Here is a 17,807-nt window from a genome sequence, read left to right on the forward strand (position 1 = left end):
TTTTATTTTATTTTATTTTTATTTTTTTTATCTTGTTTGTTTGTCTTTCTGGGCACTTTGTTAATAGTTTAAATGTTTAAACTTGCTGTTTTTCAGACCCAAAGTAGGATGAAGCTCATTGCTGAGAATTATGAAGACGGTCACTTTTATCCCCATCATCCTCATCATACACACCACGGTCAAGCTGAACACACTCACTATCATAGATCATCAAGAGGGCTGTCCACTCACAGCAATCCTGAACCTGACCAACCTGAGCAACCTGAGCAGGTACAGTAAAACCTACACTGCTAATTCTTGTTATTTTGTACACATTTTATTACATAGGATATGGTTATGGACAGAATCTCTGTTTAATTTTATTCTAAAAAACAAAAACTGAGAATGAACAGAGAAATACCCATTGATGTCATTGTTATTCTTCTTCCTTGCATAGCCCTAGGCCTTTGCTTGGCAGATTAATGTGCAGTTGCTACACTGAGAGTAGATCTCTGGTTGGTTTATTAGCCTGTGCACTGAGTTTGTAACCAGACTTGACTAGACCTGAATTCTCCCATTCTGCCAGTGAATAGGGACGCAGTTCCAGTAACTGACTACAATTGCTGTTGCTCTGCCATTACTTTGCAATTTTGATGAAAGTGTGCCGTAGATTAAATCAGCTCCGAATTCTTTCACAAGCAGCAGAATTTGCCCATAAATGACCAAAGGAAAGAGAGGGGAAGTTTCCCTTGATTATTCGATTGCAAACAGTTTCTGAAAATTCTTGCCATGTGGGTGTTATTGATATCAGAGTGATTTTTTTTTTTTTTTTTTTAAATAATGCTTACAGGAAATGCAGTCTAAATCTCTCTCTCACACACACGAACACACACAGACGCACACGCATACAAATATAAGTCTGCCTTTGCAAACAGAAAGCTAAACAGAAATTCATTGGAGTTCAAGGTGTTTCCTTTAAAGTTTTTTATGTATGTATTTGTGTGAAATACAGAGCTCTTTTATTCCACAGAGCCAAACAAGGTTCTACTATCACTGTTAGAGATGCTATTTTAAATGCCTCACTAAGTCGAAATATTTCAACTCACACTGACCATCAAAGTTTTCTGTGTGCACATTTTGATATACAGTATGGAAAAACACATACAGAAACACTGTGTAAGAAGAACTGATGATTCATTTGTAATATATATATATATATATATATATATATATATATATATATATATATATATATATATATATATATATATATATAAATTTCCAGCAGCTTTCTTCAGGGTAAACAAATAAGAAAGCTAACAATCCTCCTCATCCTCCTCCTCCTCCTCCTCCTCATCATCATCATCATCATTACACTGTGGATAGTGTGTATATGTGCCCACTAAGAGGGCTGTGTGAAGGCTATATTCCAGATACAGTACCTGATAGCTCATAATCATATCAAGAGGGAGAAAGATTAATTCCAAACTCTTTCTCAATGTTTCATGCATATATACAGAGACACACTCACTCACACACACATACACACATTCTCAAGTCCATCAGCTGTAATACAGTAATAACAGTAAGATTTATAGCAGTTAGGAAGCCACTATCACAAGGGAAATCCCCTTAGCCCACACACACAGATAAGGCTTTGCTTTTAAACACACTCAAGCTATAATACCTCTCTCTATTTTTTTAACAAACATTGTCTTTCGATACTTTGGTGAACACAAATGCGTGAATGACATTATTGTATTTTATAGACATGATTTTTTTTTTTCAGTGATTATTGGTGCAACTCCACTTCTTGTAGGGGGCAGGTTTTAAAAAAAATCTTTGTTAACATAATCTGAGAGTACCTGCCAGTACGCGTGTACCAGTTATCTGATTTTTTCTGACATATTACATATATGATATTAATAGTCTACACACACAAAACCAGGTCATTAACTTGACAAGCCTTTAAGTTTTTGCTTGACATCAGGAAGTCTTGTTTATTATAACTAGTTGCTTGAAAATAACTCATGTTTCACTATGTTTACTCATGAACACAAAATACACACACAAATAAAATATACATGAATAATTTGGTCATTGTTTTCCTTTAAATAAAATGATCTTTATTCAGCTACAGTATAGTTTTATACTTTCATTTTGTAGCTAAGGCATTTTTTTTTTAATTCTATTTCCTACATTTTTAATTGTAATTCAAGAAAACTGTCATACCAGCTCAGAACGTTATCCTTCCTTACCTTTTATACTGAATACTAAAACAACTCCATTATTTGGGTTCACTTCCTGGTTCGGGTTGTATATTTACCAGTTGAGGTTGCACAATCATTGCAAAGACTTTAATAATGACTTTAAAAATATTAAAAGAGTTAAAATATTGGAGTCCTGAACACCATTTTCATTTTCTGTCTTAACTGAAATTTTGACCCTTTGCTCTTGGTACAACAACTTGTTTATGGAGGTCTTTGTTAATGAGGTGTGAAAACTGGCAGTATACTTCAGCAGTCTTTGCGATGCTGATGATACAACTACTAGCTGAAAGCAAAGATGTTTTGAGACATCTGCTTATTAACATCAAACAACAAAGCTTGAAAACGGGGTTGTAACAATTTTCAGTCTACATGGATTAATTAACAATAAAGAAGTGATAAGCAGTGACTAAATCTGACAAGAAAATGATCTGGACAAAATACTTTAAAGAGCTTAGACTAGTTAGAAGGACTAGTTCAAGACATGATCTTCTCAGTCTTAATCCATGACCCAATGAACTAGCATCAAAATATATTCACTGATAGTGACTTCAAAGCACTTTTGTAAGCCACTCTGGAAAAGATTGTTTGCCACAATGTCATATGGAGGGAAGAAGATGGACAGGAAGAAAATGAATGGCTTTGAAATGTGGTGCTGGCAAGAAATCTTGCATTTGCCAAATATGTAGGTATTGCTGCAGAGCAAATTAAAGACATCCCTGGAAGCTCAGATGACACAACTGACTTTCATTTACTTCAGACACATCAATTTAGAAAGGATTGCCACTGGAGAAAAACATCATGCAAGGCAAACTGGAACTACATGTATAAGAGGAAGGCTTGGTGGACGGATACAATCACTATAGCCATGGATGTCCTACGTTAAAGTCTTAGACCAGACTCATTACAAGTATCGAGTCACAGCGAGACACCGTCAAATAGACATCACCTAATATAACACAGCAATGTGGTACACCATGAGTTCTCAATGGTTTTATACAGTAAAAGCCTTAGAAAGGGCAGATAAAACATGTTCTCACAAAGCTGTGTGTATAACTATGTCAAACTAGCAAAATGTGAATTCCACCAAACCTTCAATAACCTGTCTTGACTAAATTATAGATCTACAAAGCCAGGGTCAAATTTCTGAATTTCTGGCCTCAACCCTTGGAAAATCAAGTAGGTTTAGTATTTGCCAACATTTATAAGAGATTCATTTGGGGTTTTGGTCTCATGGCCATCCCTCTGACCCTGCTGCTGATTAGAGAATTTAAGAAATTAAAAAGAAATGATGTGCCAAAATTATTTCATATATTAAAAGCTTGTTTTTTTTTCCATTCTTTGTTACACAGATCCCACACTACCTTTCAGAGCTGATATAGATGCAGGTTCTACACTATTTTGAACTGAAACTGTGTTAGAGATTGGTTTGGGGTGGGATAAAACCTGCTATTTGATGCAGTCCATGAAGAAACCATGAAGAAAAACATAATCAATGTTGGCAGGCACAATATTTTGATTTGATTTGACTGTTTTGAACAATTGGTTACTTGGGTAACAGTGCAATTAGATTATTTCGATGCTATTTTATCCATTTTTTCTTTATAATTGTTTCCAAATTTACTATCCATGAATTGTTCAATCCATGAACAGTTTCTTGACAGTACACAGTTTTTATATTGAAATAAAGACAACAATGCATGTCCATAAAAGCTTAAAACATCCTATTTCTATTTTCATTTAAAGCTACTCACTGTGACGGAAATGTGTGAGACCTCAACAGTGAATTTTGATTATCTTTGAGGTTTGCACTGACCACAAATAGGGGGAAATTGCACAAACTTTTACAAAGACACACACATCTATGGACTGGGATTTTGCACAGTGACCTGTCTGGAGTTTTTTTTACCAATACGTTGTCACATTGTCAGACACTTTCAATGTTATTTTCTCATTGATGACTGATCAATTTTTACCTCTGTTTGGATTTTAGTGGTTGAAGGTTATGCCCTTAAATTTTACATAAACAGGCACTTGGGGATTCTCAAAGAGAGGTAAAGGGTTTGATATCACCATTTCCTTTGAAGATGTAAACATTTACTAAAAAAAAAAAAACAACAACACAAACCTAATTTTTCTATGAAACTATTGCCCCTAGTAGTCTAGGTAAAAATAGAACTACTATGAGGATTACACATTTTTAAGAGTTAACCCTGGTTAGATTTTACCAGTGTGTCTGATTCAAATGTGAAACCAGTTATGTTACAGTAATGTCATGATCTTTTGACATCTTTGACTCCAGTTGAACACACTCGAATACCAAAATTGCTTATTGATCAAAGACTGTAATTGTGTACGTAAATTATCCCAAAACTAAACTTGTTATAATTGAATCGCAAAACTATGCAACATACTGTATTTTACTTGTTAGATACAATACCACCCATCACATAGTGAGTAGCATGTATTTATTGCTTATTTTCCTGAATCTGCTTTACAGTATATAGTTTACTTTGCTTTATCTAGTGTTTTTTTATTGAATAGTATTAACATGAATATTTCTTCACCAACTAAAATTTCAATGTGTTTGATAGCAAACGGGCTTTATAGACTTTCTGTCAGTTTGGTAAAACTTATGTTCTCTCAGCTGTTCGAGAGGAGAACAGCTAGAAGCGTGTGCTGTGATGAAAACATGGAGATATTGTTAAAGGTACGGGGAATAACAGACAAGCTTGTAAAAGTCTGGTCAGGTCATGTTTTACAGTAAGTCCATAAAAGTACAGATGGGAATAGTGCATAATGGATTGGTAGAGTGAGTGACATGGCAAACATTCTGGGAAAGAACAGCTACATGAATATAAGGTAAATACAGTAGTTTACTGGAAAGGAAAGAGTTTTAAAGGAGTTATATTGGGTCCTGGGATACATGTGTGTATTTTAGCAAATACATCTTAGAAAAGTCTTTATTTATCACACATCATCAATTTCTCTCACATTGCTACCTTCTTGTCTCCATATGTGACCCCCTGACCTTTGTTGGGAAGTTCATCATAGGTTAGAGCCAAGCTCCTGAGGTGTGACTGTTATTTTTTGTTTAAACACACTCATCCTCATCACTCCTTTATCTAGCTTCTTTGACTGAGCATGATTAATCACTCTGTTTTCTTCTCAATAAGAGTGGAAGAAGGAAAGAGTGGGTGATTAATGAGGACAAAGAACTGGAAACCACTGCTTGGCCAAGGCTGTCAGATGGATCTAGTCTCATAGCCATTGCAAACAAACCCCCACCACCACCCAACTACACACACACACACACACACACACACACACACACACACAGAGAGAGAAAGAGTATATAACTGTTTCCATAACCACCAGCATTTTTGGCCATGTCTATCAGCTAATATTGGAAATGAATAAGTTATGATTTACGAGTCGGCCAGATTGCTTTATTGAGTTGAATTCTATAATGAGCACTCAGGCTGTCAACAAGGATAATCCATTATGACACAAATCCCCTAATGACAAAAATGAGGTTAGTGATGGATAGAGCAGATCCAAGAACATCTCAAATGCTAAATGATTTAAATACTGTGAATGCATAATGGATTTATACTTAATACCTTTTTTCCCATCAGTGCAAGTAAAATCACCAGTGTGTATTTAAAGAAAATATTGCATCTCCAGTTTTTGCATTTCAATGTACTCTATTGGTTTCACAGAATGTATGCAACAGTGAATGCAAGATTTTTAGTTTTTATTAATATTTAAAAACTGCTATTTTGCTTCAAGAACTTTATTTGTTAATATGTCAAAACATACATATCAAGATTGTGAAAGCAAACCCATATCGGTTTAATGCTGAAATGTGTGTGTGTGTGTGTGTGTGTGTGTGTGTGTGTGTGTGTGTGTGTGTGTGTGTGTGTGTGTGTGTGTGACAGTGCTGGCTGTTCACTCTGATCTGGCTTTATGCGACACACCTACCCAGTACAAAACAATAATCAGTGATTAATGATAGCCCATATCAAATGTATTTCATTAATCTTCTCTGTTTTCTCTCACTTTTTAAAGACAAAAAATGCTTAAATTCCCTACTTTAAAATATACAGTAAAGGCTTCAACATAACTGATACATGAGCTATTAAGTCATGTACTGTACTGTCCAAAAGTCTGACTCCATTAGCAAGATCTGTACTTATTTAACTATTTATAAAAAGCTAAAACATGTACACTCATTTATACTTATTATTTAATAACCATGAAACTTTTGTCAGTTTGAGAAATTTGCATTCTTTCATTCATTCATTCATTCATTCATTCATTCATTCATTCATTCAATCATTCTTTCATTCATTTATCTTCAGCAACCACTTGATCTGATCCACATTGGTGCCTGTCTTTGGAGTTAATCCCAATAACACCAGTACATCACAGGGTATCATGCACACTCATTAACAGGAGCAATTTAGCATACCCAAGCCATTGATTCTTAGAAGCTGGGAAGAAGCCAGAGAACCACACAATAAAATATGTGAAACGCCACATAGAAAGCAACCTAAGAGTAAGACTGAAATGATGCTGGAGCTGTGAGGTTGCAGTGTAGCTGGAAATACGTTTGGGTTTCCTCTTACCTCTCAAACCATGCTACCAAGTGTACTCCTAGGTGGGTTCATGGTGCCTTGCAATGGAATGTCATCCTCTCCAGAGTTTATTCCTACCTCATGCATGGTTTTCTTTGGAAAGGCTCTGGATAAACCACCAGAACAGGATGAAGTCATTGCTGAAGATGAATGAATGATTCCTTGTCAGAAGACTAAGCCTTTTGAACCACTCTGACTATTTTATTATTAAGTATTCCTATTGACAACAAGCTACTAAATTATTTTTTTTTTCTTTTAGGATGACGAAGAGGGCATTTGGGCATGATTATTGGTACGGCCTGGAATGCTGCTCCTGTTCAGTTCAAAAGGGTGAGTGATAATGAGCATGATCAATCTCGTCATTTTTTTTGCACTGCTTGTTCTGCTTTCCTCATACTGTAATTGAATTGGCCCCGGAGGGCTAGCTAAAATAAGGCGAGGTTTATTCAGGAAATGTTAAACTCTCAATAGTACTTAAATTAGAAAAAAAAATGCTGTGTGAAATGGAACCAAGCTAGTGTTTAAGTAAAACTGGAATTACTGTTAAGCCACAAAGTTCACTACATGTGCTCTTTCCCCAGACTATCAACTTTTTTACAGCTTATACCTTGTTAAAATGACAACGTGAGAAGAACCAGAAAACTTGTTCCCCCACACACATACACACCTGTAAAATTTAACAGCTCTGTAGTGAGTGTGTATGTACATGTGTGTATATGTATTAATTAGAAGGCTTCGTGTATTTTTATGGTTAGTCTGAATACATTAAATAAAGAACGTTAGGCTTTAAAGGATCATTTATTTGTGTCTGTATGACAGTCAGATATGATAGACCGTATGCAATGTATGAATGCAAATAGGTGCAACAATTGGGTCATATTGAAGGTCGGTTGAAGACCTACTTATTCTACAGGAAACACTTCAACTAGCACTTCTTTCCTTTTGCATTTAAAATAAAAACAAACAAACAAAACACAACCTTTTTCATTGTAGCTTTGAACAAATGTTTTAAACTCATGGTATCTTAAGTATGTAACCTAGTGAGCCAGCATTAATGTATTCAATGTTAGAGATTTAAGCACTTATGTACGTTGCTCTGGATAAGGGCATCTGCCAAATGCTGTAAATATTTGTTTGCTTTTTTCCCCAATATTTTTTAATATTGTCTTAACAGTGACAATGACAGTGTCAAAATTTTCCCTGTTTGAGAGGTATGCTAGCCTCTGGATTTCTCTAACAATACTTTCAATACAGCAAATGGTCAGAAAGCCTGGCTTTGCAGTCAGTACATACACACTTAGAGGCACACAAGTGCATACACACGCACAGGATTTGTGGTAATCGAAACCCTCTACCTCTCATCCACCCACAAGTCCCATAATCCAGCAGATTTGTATTCCACTGCTTTACTTTACTCTTATCAGCATAACTCATCTCACTGCCTGGATTTCCTCACTCTGTGTGTACTGTATGTGTGTGTTTGTGTGTGTGTGCGTGCACATGTGTGGGTGCTTGCACCATATTGACACAACGTCTGTTCGAGTGTTTGAGGTTTTTTTCTATGCTTCACACAAGCAATGACATTTTGTTTCATACTTTTTTCTTGCATGGTTCCTTCATAAAACTTAATTAGCAGAGTAGACATAAAGTTAAAAAGTATGTGCTCAGCTTTGACTGGTCGGTTTCAGGTTGCTTTCACAGATTTTTTTTTGTTTGGCTTCATGGCCTCCCTAATGAAAGAGGAATGTTTTTCCTGAGGAGAGACACAAACACAAAACAAAGCAGAAAAGAGACAATACTGTATTTGTAAAGGATGTCCAAGCAAATTATCAAATGTGACATCGGTACTTGAACACCAGAAATACACAGCATCTGATGTTAATAATCACAGAGGAAAATTTTGATTTCTAAAAAAAAAAAAAAAATCAGGAATATTGCTGCCCAACGTTCCCATCGGGATCTAATTAATTTAATTGTTTCCCCAAGTCTACTTGTTTATGATTCAGTTTCAGATCCAAGAGTGTGTTAATTTAATTAAATTTTCCTGGAATATTTGCTAGTATAATTTAGACAGCCATGCTAGTTGTTTTAGTTTCTTTCCCGAATAGTCAGATGCAAATATCACAAATGTAAATACTACAGAATCACTATTACACCACAGAATTTGTCTTTATTATAAGCTCATGATCAGAAGCACCTAGTGACAGCCTTATACTCAGACTCATGTCTTACCATACATCTCAAATGGCACTTTTCAGGCCACAAGCTTCAGAATCTTTCTTGGTGCTAACTTTTGAGTAAATTAGAGCAAGATGTAATTGACAACCTTTGAACTGAATAAGTTTCATGATATTAAATCTGTGATACAATTAGTTATGAGTAAACAAATTTACATTCCAGGTCTTAATTTTTTTTATTTAAATGAATGTATCGCAGGAGAGAAATTTAGCTAAAATGTTGGATTTTTTGGTGCAGTTATCTACGTAATGAATTAGATTACAGTGAGCCTAGAGGTTACTTGTCATTACTTATGAATATGGTGAGTGAGTGAAAGTAGCAGCAAATCATTGTGCATATGCTATTTTACTGTTATATGCTGTTTTTGAATGTATACATAGGTGTCTGTGTTTTTATGTAGTGTATTTATGCTCTACATGTTTTTGTGCATGTGTGTAATTGCTGCTTGATGTGCTGTAATGTACAACAAGCTCCTTTGTGCATGGTAGTAATGGATTTGAGAAAGGGGCGAGTAATGAGACAGAAAAATTGCAAATGTGTTAGCAATCTTTGCAGTCTTTTTTCATAGAAGCTTTGCTATTTAAGACAAAACGTAGCAACCTAAAACTCATAGACAGCAGAGTGTGCCAAAGCATGGCTCTCTTTCAAACCATGATACCACATTGTTCCTCTTCATTTCATGCTTCCTCCAGAATTGTTTAGGTGTCACTTTATGATTACAGAAAATGATTTTGGTTTGTGGTTTTGTTTAATGGTAATCTGGGCTCAGATAGAGGTAGTCATATATCCTCTAGGTCTGGATAGAGATAAGAAACAAATTAACCCTTTAAAATTCCCAGGATCTCTTGGTGGATTTTGATGTTTCTTCTGCACTTTGATAACAACATCTTTCCTTATGGATATTAATGTAATTACTGACTAATTCATAGTAGCTTCTGAATAATAAAATGATAATTAGAAATAATAAGCCAGGCTTATTTTTAGGGGTTAATCTGTATGTCTATACATGTGGAAGATGTACAATATTATATAATGAAGGATTATATTGTTACTCAAACATGCGTGCTTTTATTTATTTCAGGAAGAATATGCTTTTTTTATCTTTGCTTTTTCTGCAGATACTTCTCTCTGTTTTGGAAAATGTTTATACATGTCTATTCTTTTCTAAACATCCCTAATCTGTGTCTTGTAAACAGGAATTCAGATTTGAATATGTAAAGGAGAGATAAGTGAAGTAAAGTGAATTTTTGGTATTGTTCCCATCACTAATGGGAGAAAAGAAGGGTATTGTTTTGAATTAAGATTGTTTTTTAAGTGTCTTAAACAAAAAAGAGACCCTTAATGATGCAGGTGTGCTCTAAGAACCACACCCCATCCACACACACACACACACACACACACACACACACAAACACACACACACACACACACACACACACACACACACACACACACACACACACACACACACACAGACTCTTAAATAGTGTTTAAATAGAGTTCACATGTTCCAACCTGTTAGTGTTTTAGGTAGCAGTGAAATAGCAAATAGATGTGGAATTTGTGTGTGTGTGTGTGTGTGTGTGTGTGTGTATGAACGTGTATGATGGAGGAAGAAAGAGTGTGTGTGTGTATGTGTGTGAAGGACATTAGAAGGGATTACAGTAGCATTTACTTGAGCTCCACTGGCTCTAAAACACAAAGCCAAATGCAAGTGCAGCGTCAGCGCACCTGGGGAAGTTTCCGGAAAAATGCCATGTGTATACACACACTTTCACACACACACATACACACACACACACACACACACACACACATATTCTGTCCAAGAAACAGATTAAAGCCTCTTCTAAACACATGAATTTAACAAAGGGAAGGAGAAGAATTTGTGCATTTTCATATTTGTATTATCATGAATTATCTGCCTAGGTGTTTGGCACAAGGGTTTGTGTGGTTTTCTTTTTTCTCCTTGCCTTGGGATGCCAGGTACAGTAAGTGACATTTATAGTCACAGAGCATGTAGCCAAGAGCATGTAGCCAATCCATCCCCATAGATCATAGATTTTCATTTCTGATGGAATCAGATCTGGAGTACAAGGGTTGATGTTGACAATGACTTTTATAGTAGTTGACATTATCGTCTAGACACAATGTCTCTGATCTATGAAGAAGGACTGATTTGAAATCTGACCTTTGTACAAAGAATCAATTCCTTGAAGTGCCTCCCAGCTTACTAACAACCTAGACTGGTTAAAGCTTCCACTTCTTCTCATGTCTTGTCCTGCACAGTGACTCTATTTCTGGCATTGTGTTGGTCTTTCCAACTAAGTTCTTCTCCTCTTACAGTTTCAGCTTAGCCACAAGAAGATGATGGTCAGGTGCAGTGTCCACTCCTTTCTTTACCTACACATCCATTTCTTGGCTTAGACTGGTTAAAACATTTACTAGTTCTCATGTCTTGTCCTGCACACTGGAACTGCAATTAGTATTGATATCGTGGAATTTTGCCATATCCTCTTTGTGAAAAAAATGATGACCAATGTGTGCAGAGTTACCAGTGAAAATCATCTTGGTGCATCTTAAGTGTCTACTAGATTTGAAGTTTTATAATCAAACAGTCCCCCATGCAAGTTTCCGATGATGTTCACAAGGTGGCTGGTATCTGAGAAAAGTGTGGCACTGGGGACATGGTCAAGTATCAGCTGCAGACAAAGAGGACGTGGTTTGAACCCTTGGTAATGTCAGATGATTCTGACCAGTCTATTTTGTGTGTTTCTTTGTGCTTTTAGAAACCGCTATAAGCAAAGAGAGATAGAGACAGTGACAGATGTGGCAGCACCTACAAATAGACAGAACATGAACTTGAACCTTAAACTTGAACTGGGCAAAAGGTGTGAGCTAGTGAGCTAGCCGCTTTTCTGTTGATTTGTCCCTTTTGGTTGAGTTTTTAATAGCTTTAACACTAAAGCAAGCTTGCATGAAATTTCATCCCCATCTTGAATCTTCCTTAACACCCTTACTCATCAAGTTCTGCAAAAAGCTTCCCAAGAGTTGTCCTGTTCATGGTGTCAGCTGACTTTATATCTGCTCGATCTATCTCTGCAGAAGCCTACTTACTGGTCATACAACTGAGTGTCAGCTTGTTTCTGTGTACGGTACAGAATGATACTGGATGGACAGACATGTGTTCCATCTGTATCCAGTTGCAGAGCTCACCCTTTTTATGTATCTCTATCTAGTCTGGTAGAAGTGGCTTTTCTCCTTCTTCCTGCTCTTCTTAAACAGAAATGAGTGCTTTGGCAGGTAGGTTTTCAGATCCTACTGCCTGAGCATTCCTAAGCTGTTTGCTAGCTTTTTATTTTTTTTTTAAATTTACATTTACATTTATGGCATTTGGCAGACGCCCTTTTTCCCGAGTGATGTACAAAAGTGTTTTTAAGTCTCTATCAATGAATACATTAACACTGGTTCACTAGATCACAGATTTAGGATACCATCAAACAAGGATACCAAAACGTTATTTTTTTTGTTTGTTTGTTTGTTTTGTGGGTGCAATTTGAGGATTAAAAAGAGCTATAGGAGTTATAGAGTATAAGAGTTATAAATCTGTTGCTTTGTTGGCTTTGTAATATTTATAACCATACCCTGCTCAACAGGTGGCATTTCTGGTGGGTTTGGTGCCATAGGTCTCTTTTTAGATACTTAAAATTCTCCATAACCTGCCATGCCAAACTACAAAAATTTTCAGTGATCCTGATTTTCTTGTTCATGGTTGTAAAATATGCTGGTGATAAGTTCGGTGATGGTGATGCTTGTTCCTTAAGCTTCCCATCTGAGAAGTACTTATCACAAAAACATTGTTCATTTTTGCGTGAACCGGTTCCATAAGATTCACTTATTCTGGGAAGAGTAAGCAATATAGTCTGCTGTAACGTGCACGTTTCCCTGTTTAATAGTCTGTACATTTTATGTCAAATGATGCAGTAGCATTATGATGTAGAGGTGTCCTGGATGATTTCTCTTCACAGCTAGCTATACTGAACTATACAGGCTTTGAACCAGCTATGGTGGCTTTAATACCTATGAACTATATTCATGCCTATAGGTAAATCTCTATCATTTTTTAAAATAATATACAGAGCATTTTAATGCTGTTTATTCTAGTACTTTTCAAGCAGTAACACTTGGCATTAAAATGAACAGTAAATGATTTTTCTTTCTTTATTTTATTGATCTATGGATTTATTCCTATTATGCTTTATTTTAAATGCATTTAATTTAAAAGACTACATACTTTAATAGCTACAGGATAACTATAATAATGCTAAACATCTACAACTTCATAGTAACTCCATAGTAACTTAAAAAAAATAAATCATTAAAAAATAGACAGTTTGGATATACTGTGTATCACAGTACACACACACACACACACACACACACACACACACACACAGACATGTATTCTCGTTCTGTTTTACCCTATGTGGTGACATTAAACAGAATCTCTCCCAGACGCACTCTCCACCTTAGATAAGTCACAGTATAAACCTGCCTAACAGTATTTAAACATTTCTGATCAAGATTGACACTGGAGGAAGCAGAAAAGTAGAAAAATAACATTTAACTTTTTTTTTTTCCCTGAGACAATTTAGACACATTCCAGTATTTTCTTTTTATCCCACATTCACTGATCAGCCTTGGATAGCTGAACCCTCTCCACAGTTTAATACACTGAAATCAGATAAAGCATTAAAACCAGCAGGAGCTTTCATCTCTCTTTCCGTTTTCGGCTTCATTTTTTTTAACCTGTTATCCCAACCCACCCAAGGAGAAACGGAAGCCTCATTGACACCTATGAAAAAAAGTTAAATAAAAAAAAAAAACAAAGAGAGATCAGTATCAAAATTCGCTTAATTCTATTGTGCTACAGACCAAATTTAATTTTTAAAGATTTACAATAAGTAATGCACACAGTAACCACACAACCACTGCTATGGGCTGGTTGCCTGAATTTTCTATTTTAAAGAGTAGACATAACAAACACACCCACAGCACTAAGAGTAGCCATTAGCACAATACGATTATTGAATTATGTGATACTGCTGTTACAATTTCAGCTGTGGTGTTTTGAGCTGGGGTGTGTGCAGTCCTGTCAATAGCACATGCTAAAGAGGGGGAAATATGTTATGATGTGTGGGAGTTGAGCCCCCTGTCTGTGGCACTGTCTCTTTAGATTAGCATGCGTTTGGTTAATGTAACAGAGTAAGGGTGGCCAGGAGGGTTAGCTAAAACCTTGATCATTCCCAGAGCTTTTTTTTTCCTGCTTCTTTCCTTCGCGACAATTCTTAAGTGAATTTTCTGCTTTAGCATTGTGTGATGGATGAAGGGATTTTTTTACAAGTATATGTATACGTGTGTGTGTGTGGTGTATGTGTGAGGCTCAGGCATGGTCATGGTCTTGTAAGACGACATTCAGCAGAGGATTAGTGTCCATGCTCGCCTCTCCTCATCTTACCGGATCGCAGCCAACTTAAGATCTGGAGACACACAGCAAAAGCTCCACTGTTGAATTAACACCTACAGTGTTCACTTAAGTTCAGTTAGACACAAATGAGCATTGTAGGTTTTAATTCAAGTCCTCTGTAACTACATTTTCTACACAGTAGCATGTACAAATAGACAACTTTTAACAGTTCTTTTACACAAACAGTGCAAATATGACCCAAAGCACCAGAACCTGTGGTGTACAGTAAAGACAAACGGTGAAGGCCTACAGAATAGAGACATCATGCATTAGGAATCTGCTGTAACAAGAAATAAGAAGGAGAAAGAAGAAGGATATTCTGCTTGGTTCCACCATGTGTTTGGGTTGTCTATATGCAGGCATGTAATGGCGCAATAACCTCTGATTTTGCAATCGCACAGTTTCTTGCTAAAAAATACGGGGGCATGAAAGTATAAACGTATTTCTCTCGCTTGTCCACTTGTTCTATTTCTTCAGGATGTTTTACTTCATGTGAGATAGGACAAGAATTTAGCACTTGCAACTAACACATGGTGGTAGGCAATGCTATGTAGGTCAGACTGATTAGAGTGTGTCAGAGACAGAAAGAGAATTCAAAAGTAGAGCGATTTTTAAATAATCTAAGTCCAGGTTGGATACAAAAAGAGAACGGTGGCAAGAAAAAATCAAAAGGAAGGGAGTATTTAACTGCCGGGAAAGAAAAAAATAATCACATTAGTGTAACAGTAGAAAGGAGACAAACTAGTAAATAGAAATTGTGAGAAAGTAAGCAGGTTCCAGTTTACTGTGATGCCGTGAAGAGGGACTGTAAATGATCAGCTCACTGAATTGCTGTTGATTGGATGCAGCAATTCCCAATGCTGTTGTTTATTTGTTCATTTACAGCTGGCTCTTATTTTGTTATGTCTGACTCTTACTCAGACTTTTTGTCCAATGTGTCCTCTGCTTTAGCTCCTTATTAGGATTTAACATCAGTTTCTTAGACTCTGGAAGGTGGATATAATTTGTTAAGCAATCCAGTTAACACACACATATTTTGGAACCAAACTTAACATGCTAGTGAGTGATTTATAATGTCATACCTTGGTCAAATGGTGTAACCAATAAGGCAATAAACCAATAAGGAATTGCTAAGAAAATAGATGATGATAAAAATCAAAAACAGAGAACAGTTACAAAATGTTCTGGGCATGCAGTACATACACAAAAACAGTTAAAACTCTGAATCTGAACCCAATGTATGTAATAAAATGCTGTTTTACTGGCATGCATTACTTTGATTGTTGTTTCATTTGTGTAGGACATAAACATCATCTGGAAATCCCTCATTATTTTTTTTTTCTTCTTTTTCATGTGTTATGCAGTTGAAAACTTCAATAAAAAAATAGGCTTATTATAAGAAATAAGCAAAACATTTGCTTGGATGAATAATTATTTTTGTCACAATTGGTGTTTTTATTTAATTTAGGTGCTTTTTAATTTTAAAAAAAAAAAAAAAAAAAAAAAAGCCTTTGAAAATGTCTCAAATTGAAGAGGAAAAACATATGTACTCAAAAACTGCCACTCATGAGGACAAAAGTTCAAGGCATAATTCGCCTCCAAATTACAGACTTGGTATAATTCACATATCTGCAAACCTGGTGATTAACTTTTGCCTCGTATCATATATCTCAAAATAGTGGACACTCTCTCTCTCTCTCTCTCTCTCTCTCTCTCTCTCTCTCTCTCTCTCTTTCTTCTTTTCATTTACTAAATTGAAATTATTTCTGTATTTATTTGTTTGCATTATTACCTGGCAGGGTTTCTCACTTAACCATCTCTTTCTCCAATTCCTGTTGTTGTAGCTTGTCTTGTCTGTCTTTCTCTCATTTTCTTTCCACACACTGTCTCCTTTCTTTCCTGTCCCAGGACTTACATTCCTTGTACATGGTCTACATGCAGGATAGGGTGTGGCTAAGTTATATACAAACAAATGAACAGACGTTTTAAATTGGGCCCCTGTAACGGGATGCCTGATTTATTCCCTTCTCTATCGTCTCTTCTTTTGAGGCACTTGACTAATCGAATAGAAACACGTCTAAATAAACATCTATTCCAGGCAATTAACAAGCATTTTTGGGACACTGACTCTTTTTGTTCCATTTGAAGAAAATTTTCTCTTACTTATTTCTGTAATAATTTGTACTGATGAATGGGTGTAAAGCTGAAAAAAAAAATCAATTTCCTACTAAATTGTGCTGTGGTTATCTTCTAGATGTGTACACTACACATATGCTCTGCATGTTCTCATTGTAGCAGTGGATAGTAGTGTACAGATATGGCTGAAGGAAAGATAAGTGGGATTTAACGGTAATCCGTGACATAAATCAGTTTCCAGTGTAAAATGTCAGATTGGTTCATGAAGAACTGCTGGGAGATATGTAGAGATATGACTAGAACAGCTGGATTTTTCAGTATGGAATTTCACATTTTCAGTATGAGTACAGAAAACCCAAAATCAGATTCCTTTCACTTAAGCAAATCATAGTATCAGATTTTATATTCTCTAGAGAGATGAGGATTTATAGTTAGGCAAGCTAAAATGAGTACTTAAATCTATGTATGATTACCACTACAAGGAAAATTCCACCCAGCTTTCATCTGTTATTAACATGGCATCCAACAATCTCTCCAAGATATCGGGGTTTTGCGATATATAAGTTAACCACATATTCAGGGGTGCTTCAGTTTTCCTGCAGATTTGGGCATAGGGGTATTGAGTGTCCTCAAAAAGTCTTAAAACATGAATACAGTTATCATGACAAAAAATTACATGTCTTCACCGGTAATAGTTTTGTGCAAAAAATTCACACTGTTAAACCTATCCCAGATTTCATTTTTAATTTTTAGCTTAATTCTGGTCTGGTCATTTTGGTCATTGGCTTCCTACATTACCCACAAAATCATTCAACTTCTTGCTAATAGTGGTGCGGTGGGATATAGCCCTAGCTCCTCAAGTGAGCAATGCAGTGGCATTTTAGTGCTTTAGCCTGTCTATTTTATCTATTTTTATCTCACTTCCTCATGTGTACAATATACGATATATGTACAAAAGATCAGGTACAGTACCAAAGCTTCAACATCCATATTGTGTAGGTCATTAACTATCCCAGCTAA

At 36.0% G+C, this 17,807-nt stretch overlaps 1 protein-coding gene across 1 annotated transcript in view; it reads left to right on the top strand.

The window, feature by feature from the left end:
• Positions 1 to 17,807, top strand: part of LOC132854024 (ERC protein 2) — a 197,144-nt gene that overhangs the window by 140,438 nt on the left and 38,899 nt on the right. Inside the window, exons 15-16 of the mRNA XM_060882141.1 lie at positions 97 to 270; positions 7,146 to 7,216. Coding sequence (XP_060738124.1) covers positions 97 to 270; positions 7,146 to 7,172 — 201 coding nt within the window. The 3' untranslated portion in view covers positions 7,173 to 7,216. The remainder of the gene's footprint in view (positions 1 to 96; positions 271 to 7,145; positions 7,217 to 17,807) is intronic.

Source organism: Tachysurus vachellii, chromosome 11 (assembly GCF_030014155.1).
Source record: "Tachysurus vachellii isolate PV-2020 chromosome 11, HZAU_Pvac_v1, whole genome shotgun sequence".
Lineage (NCBI taxonomy): Eukaryota > Metazoa > Chordata > Actinopteri > Siluriformes > Bagridae > Tachysurus > Tachysurus vachellii.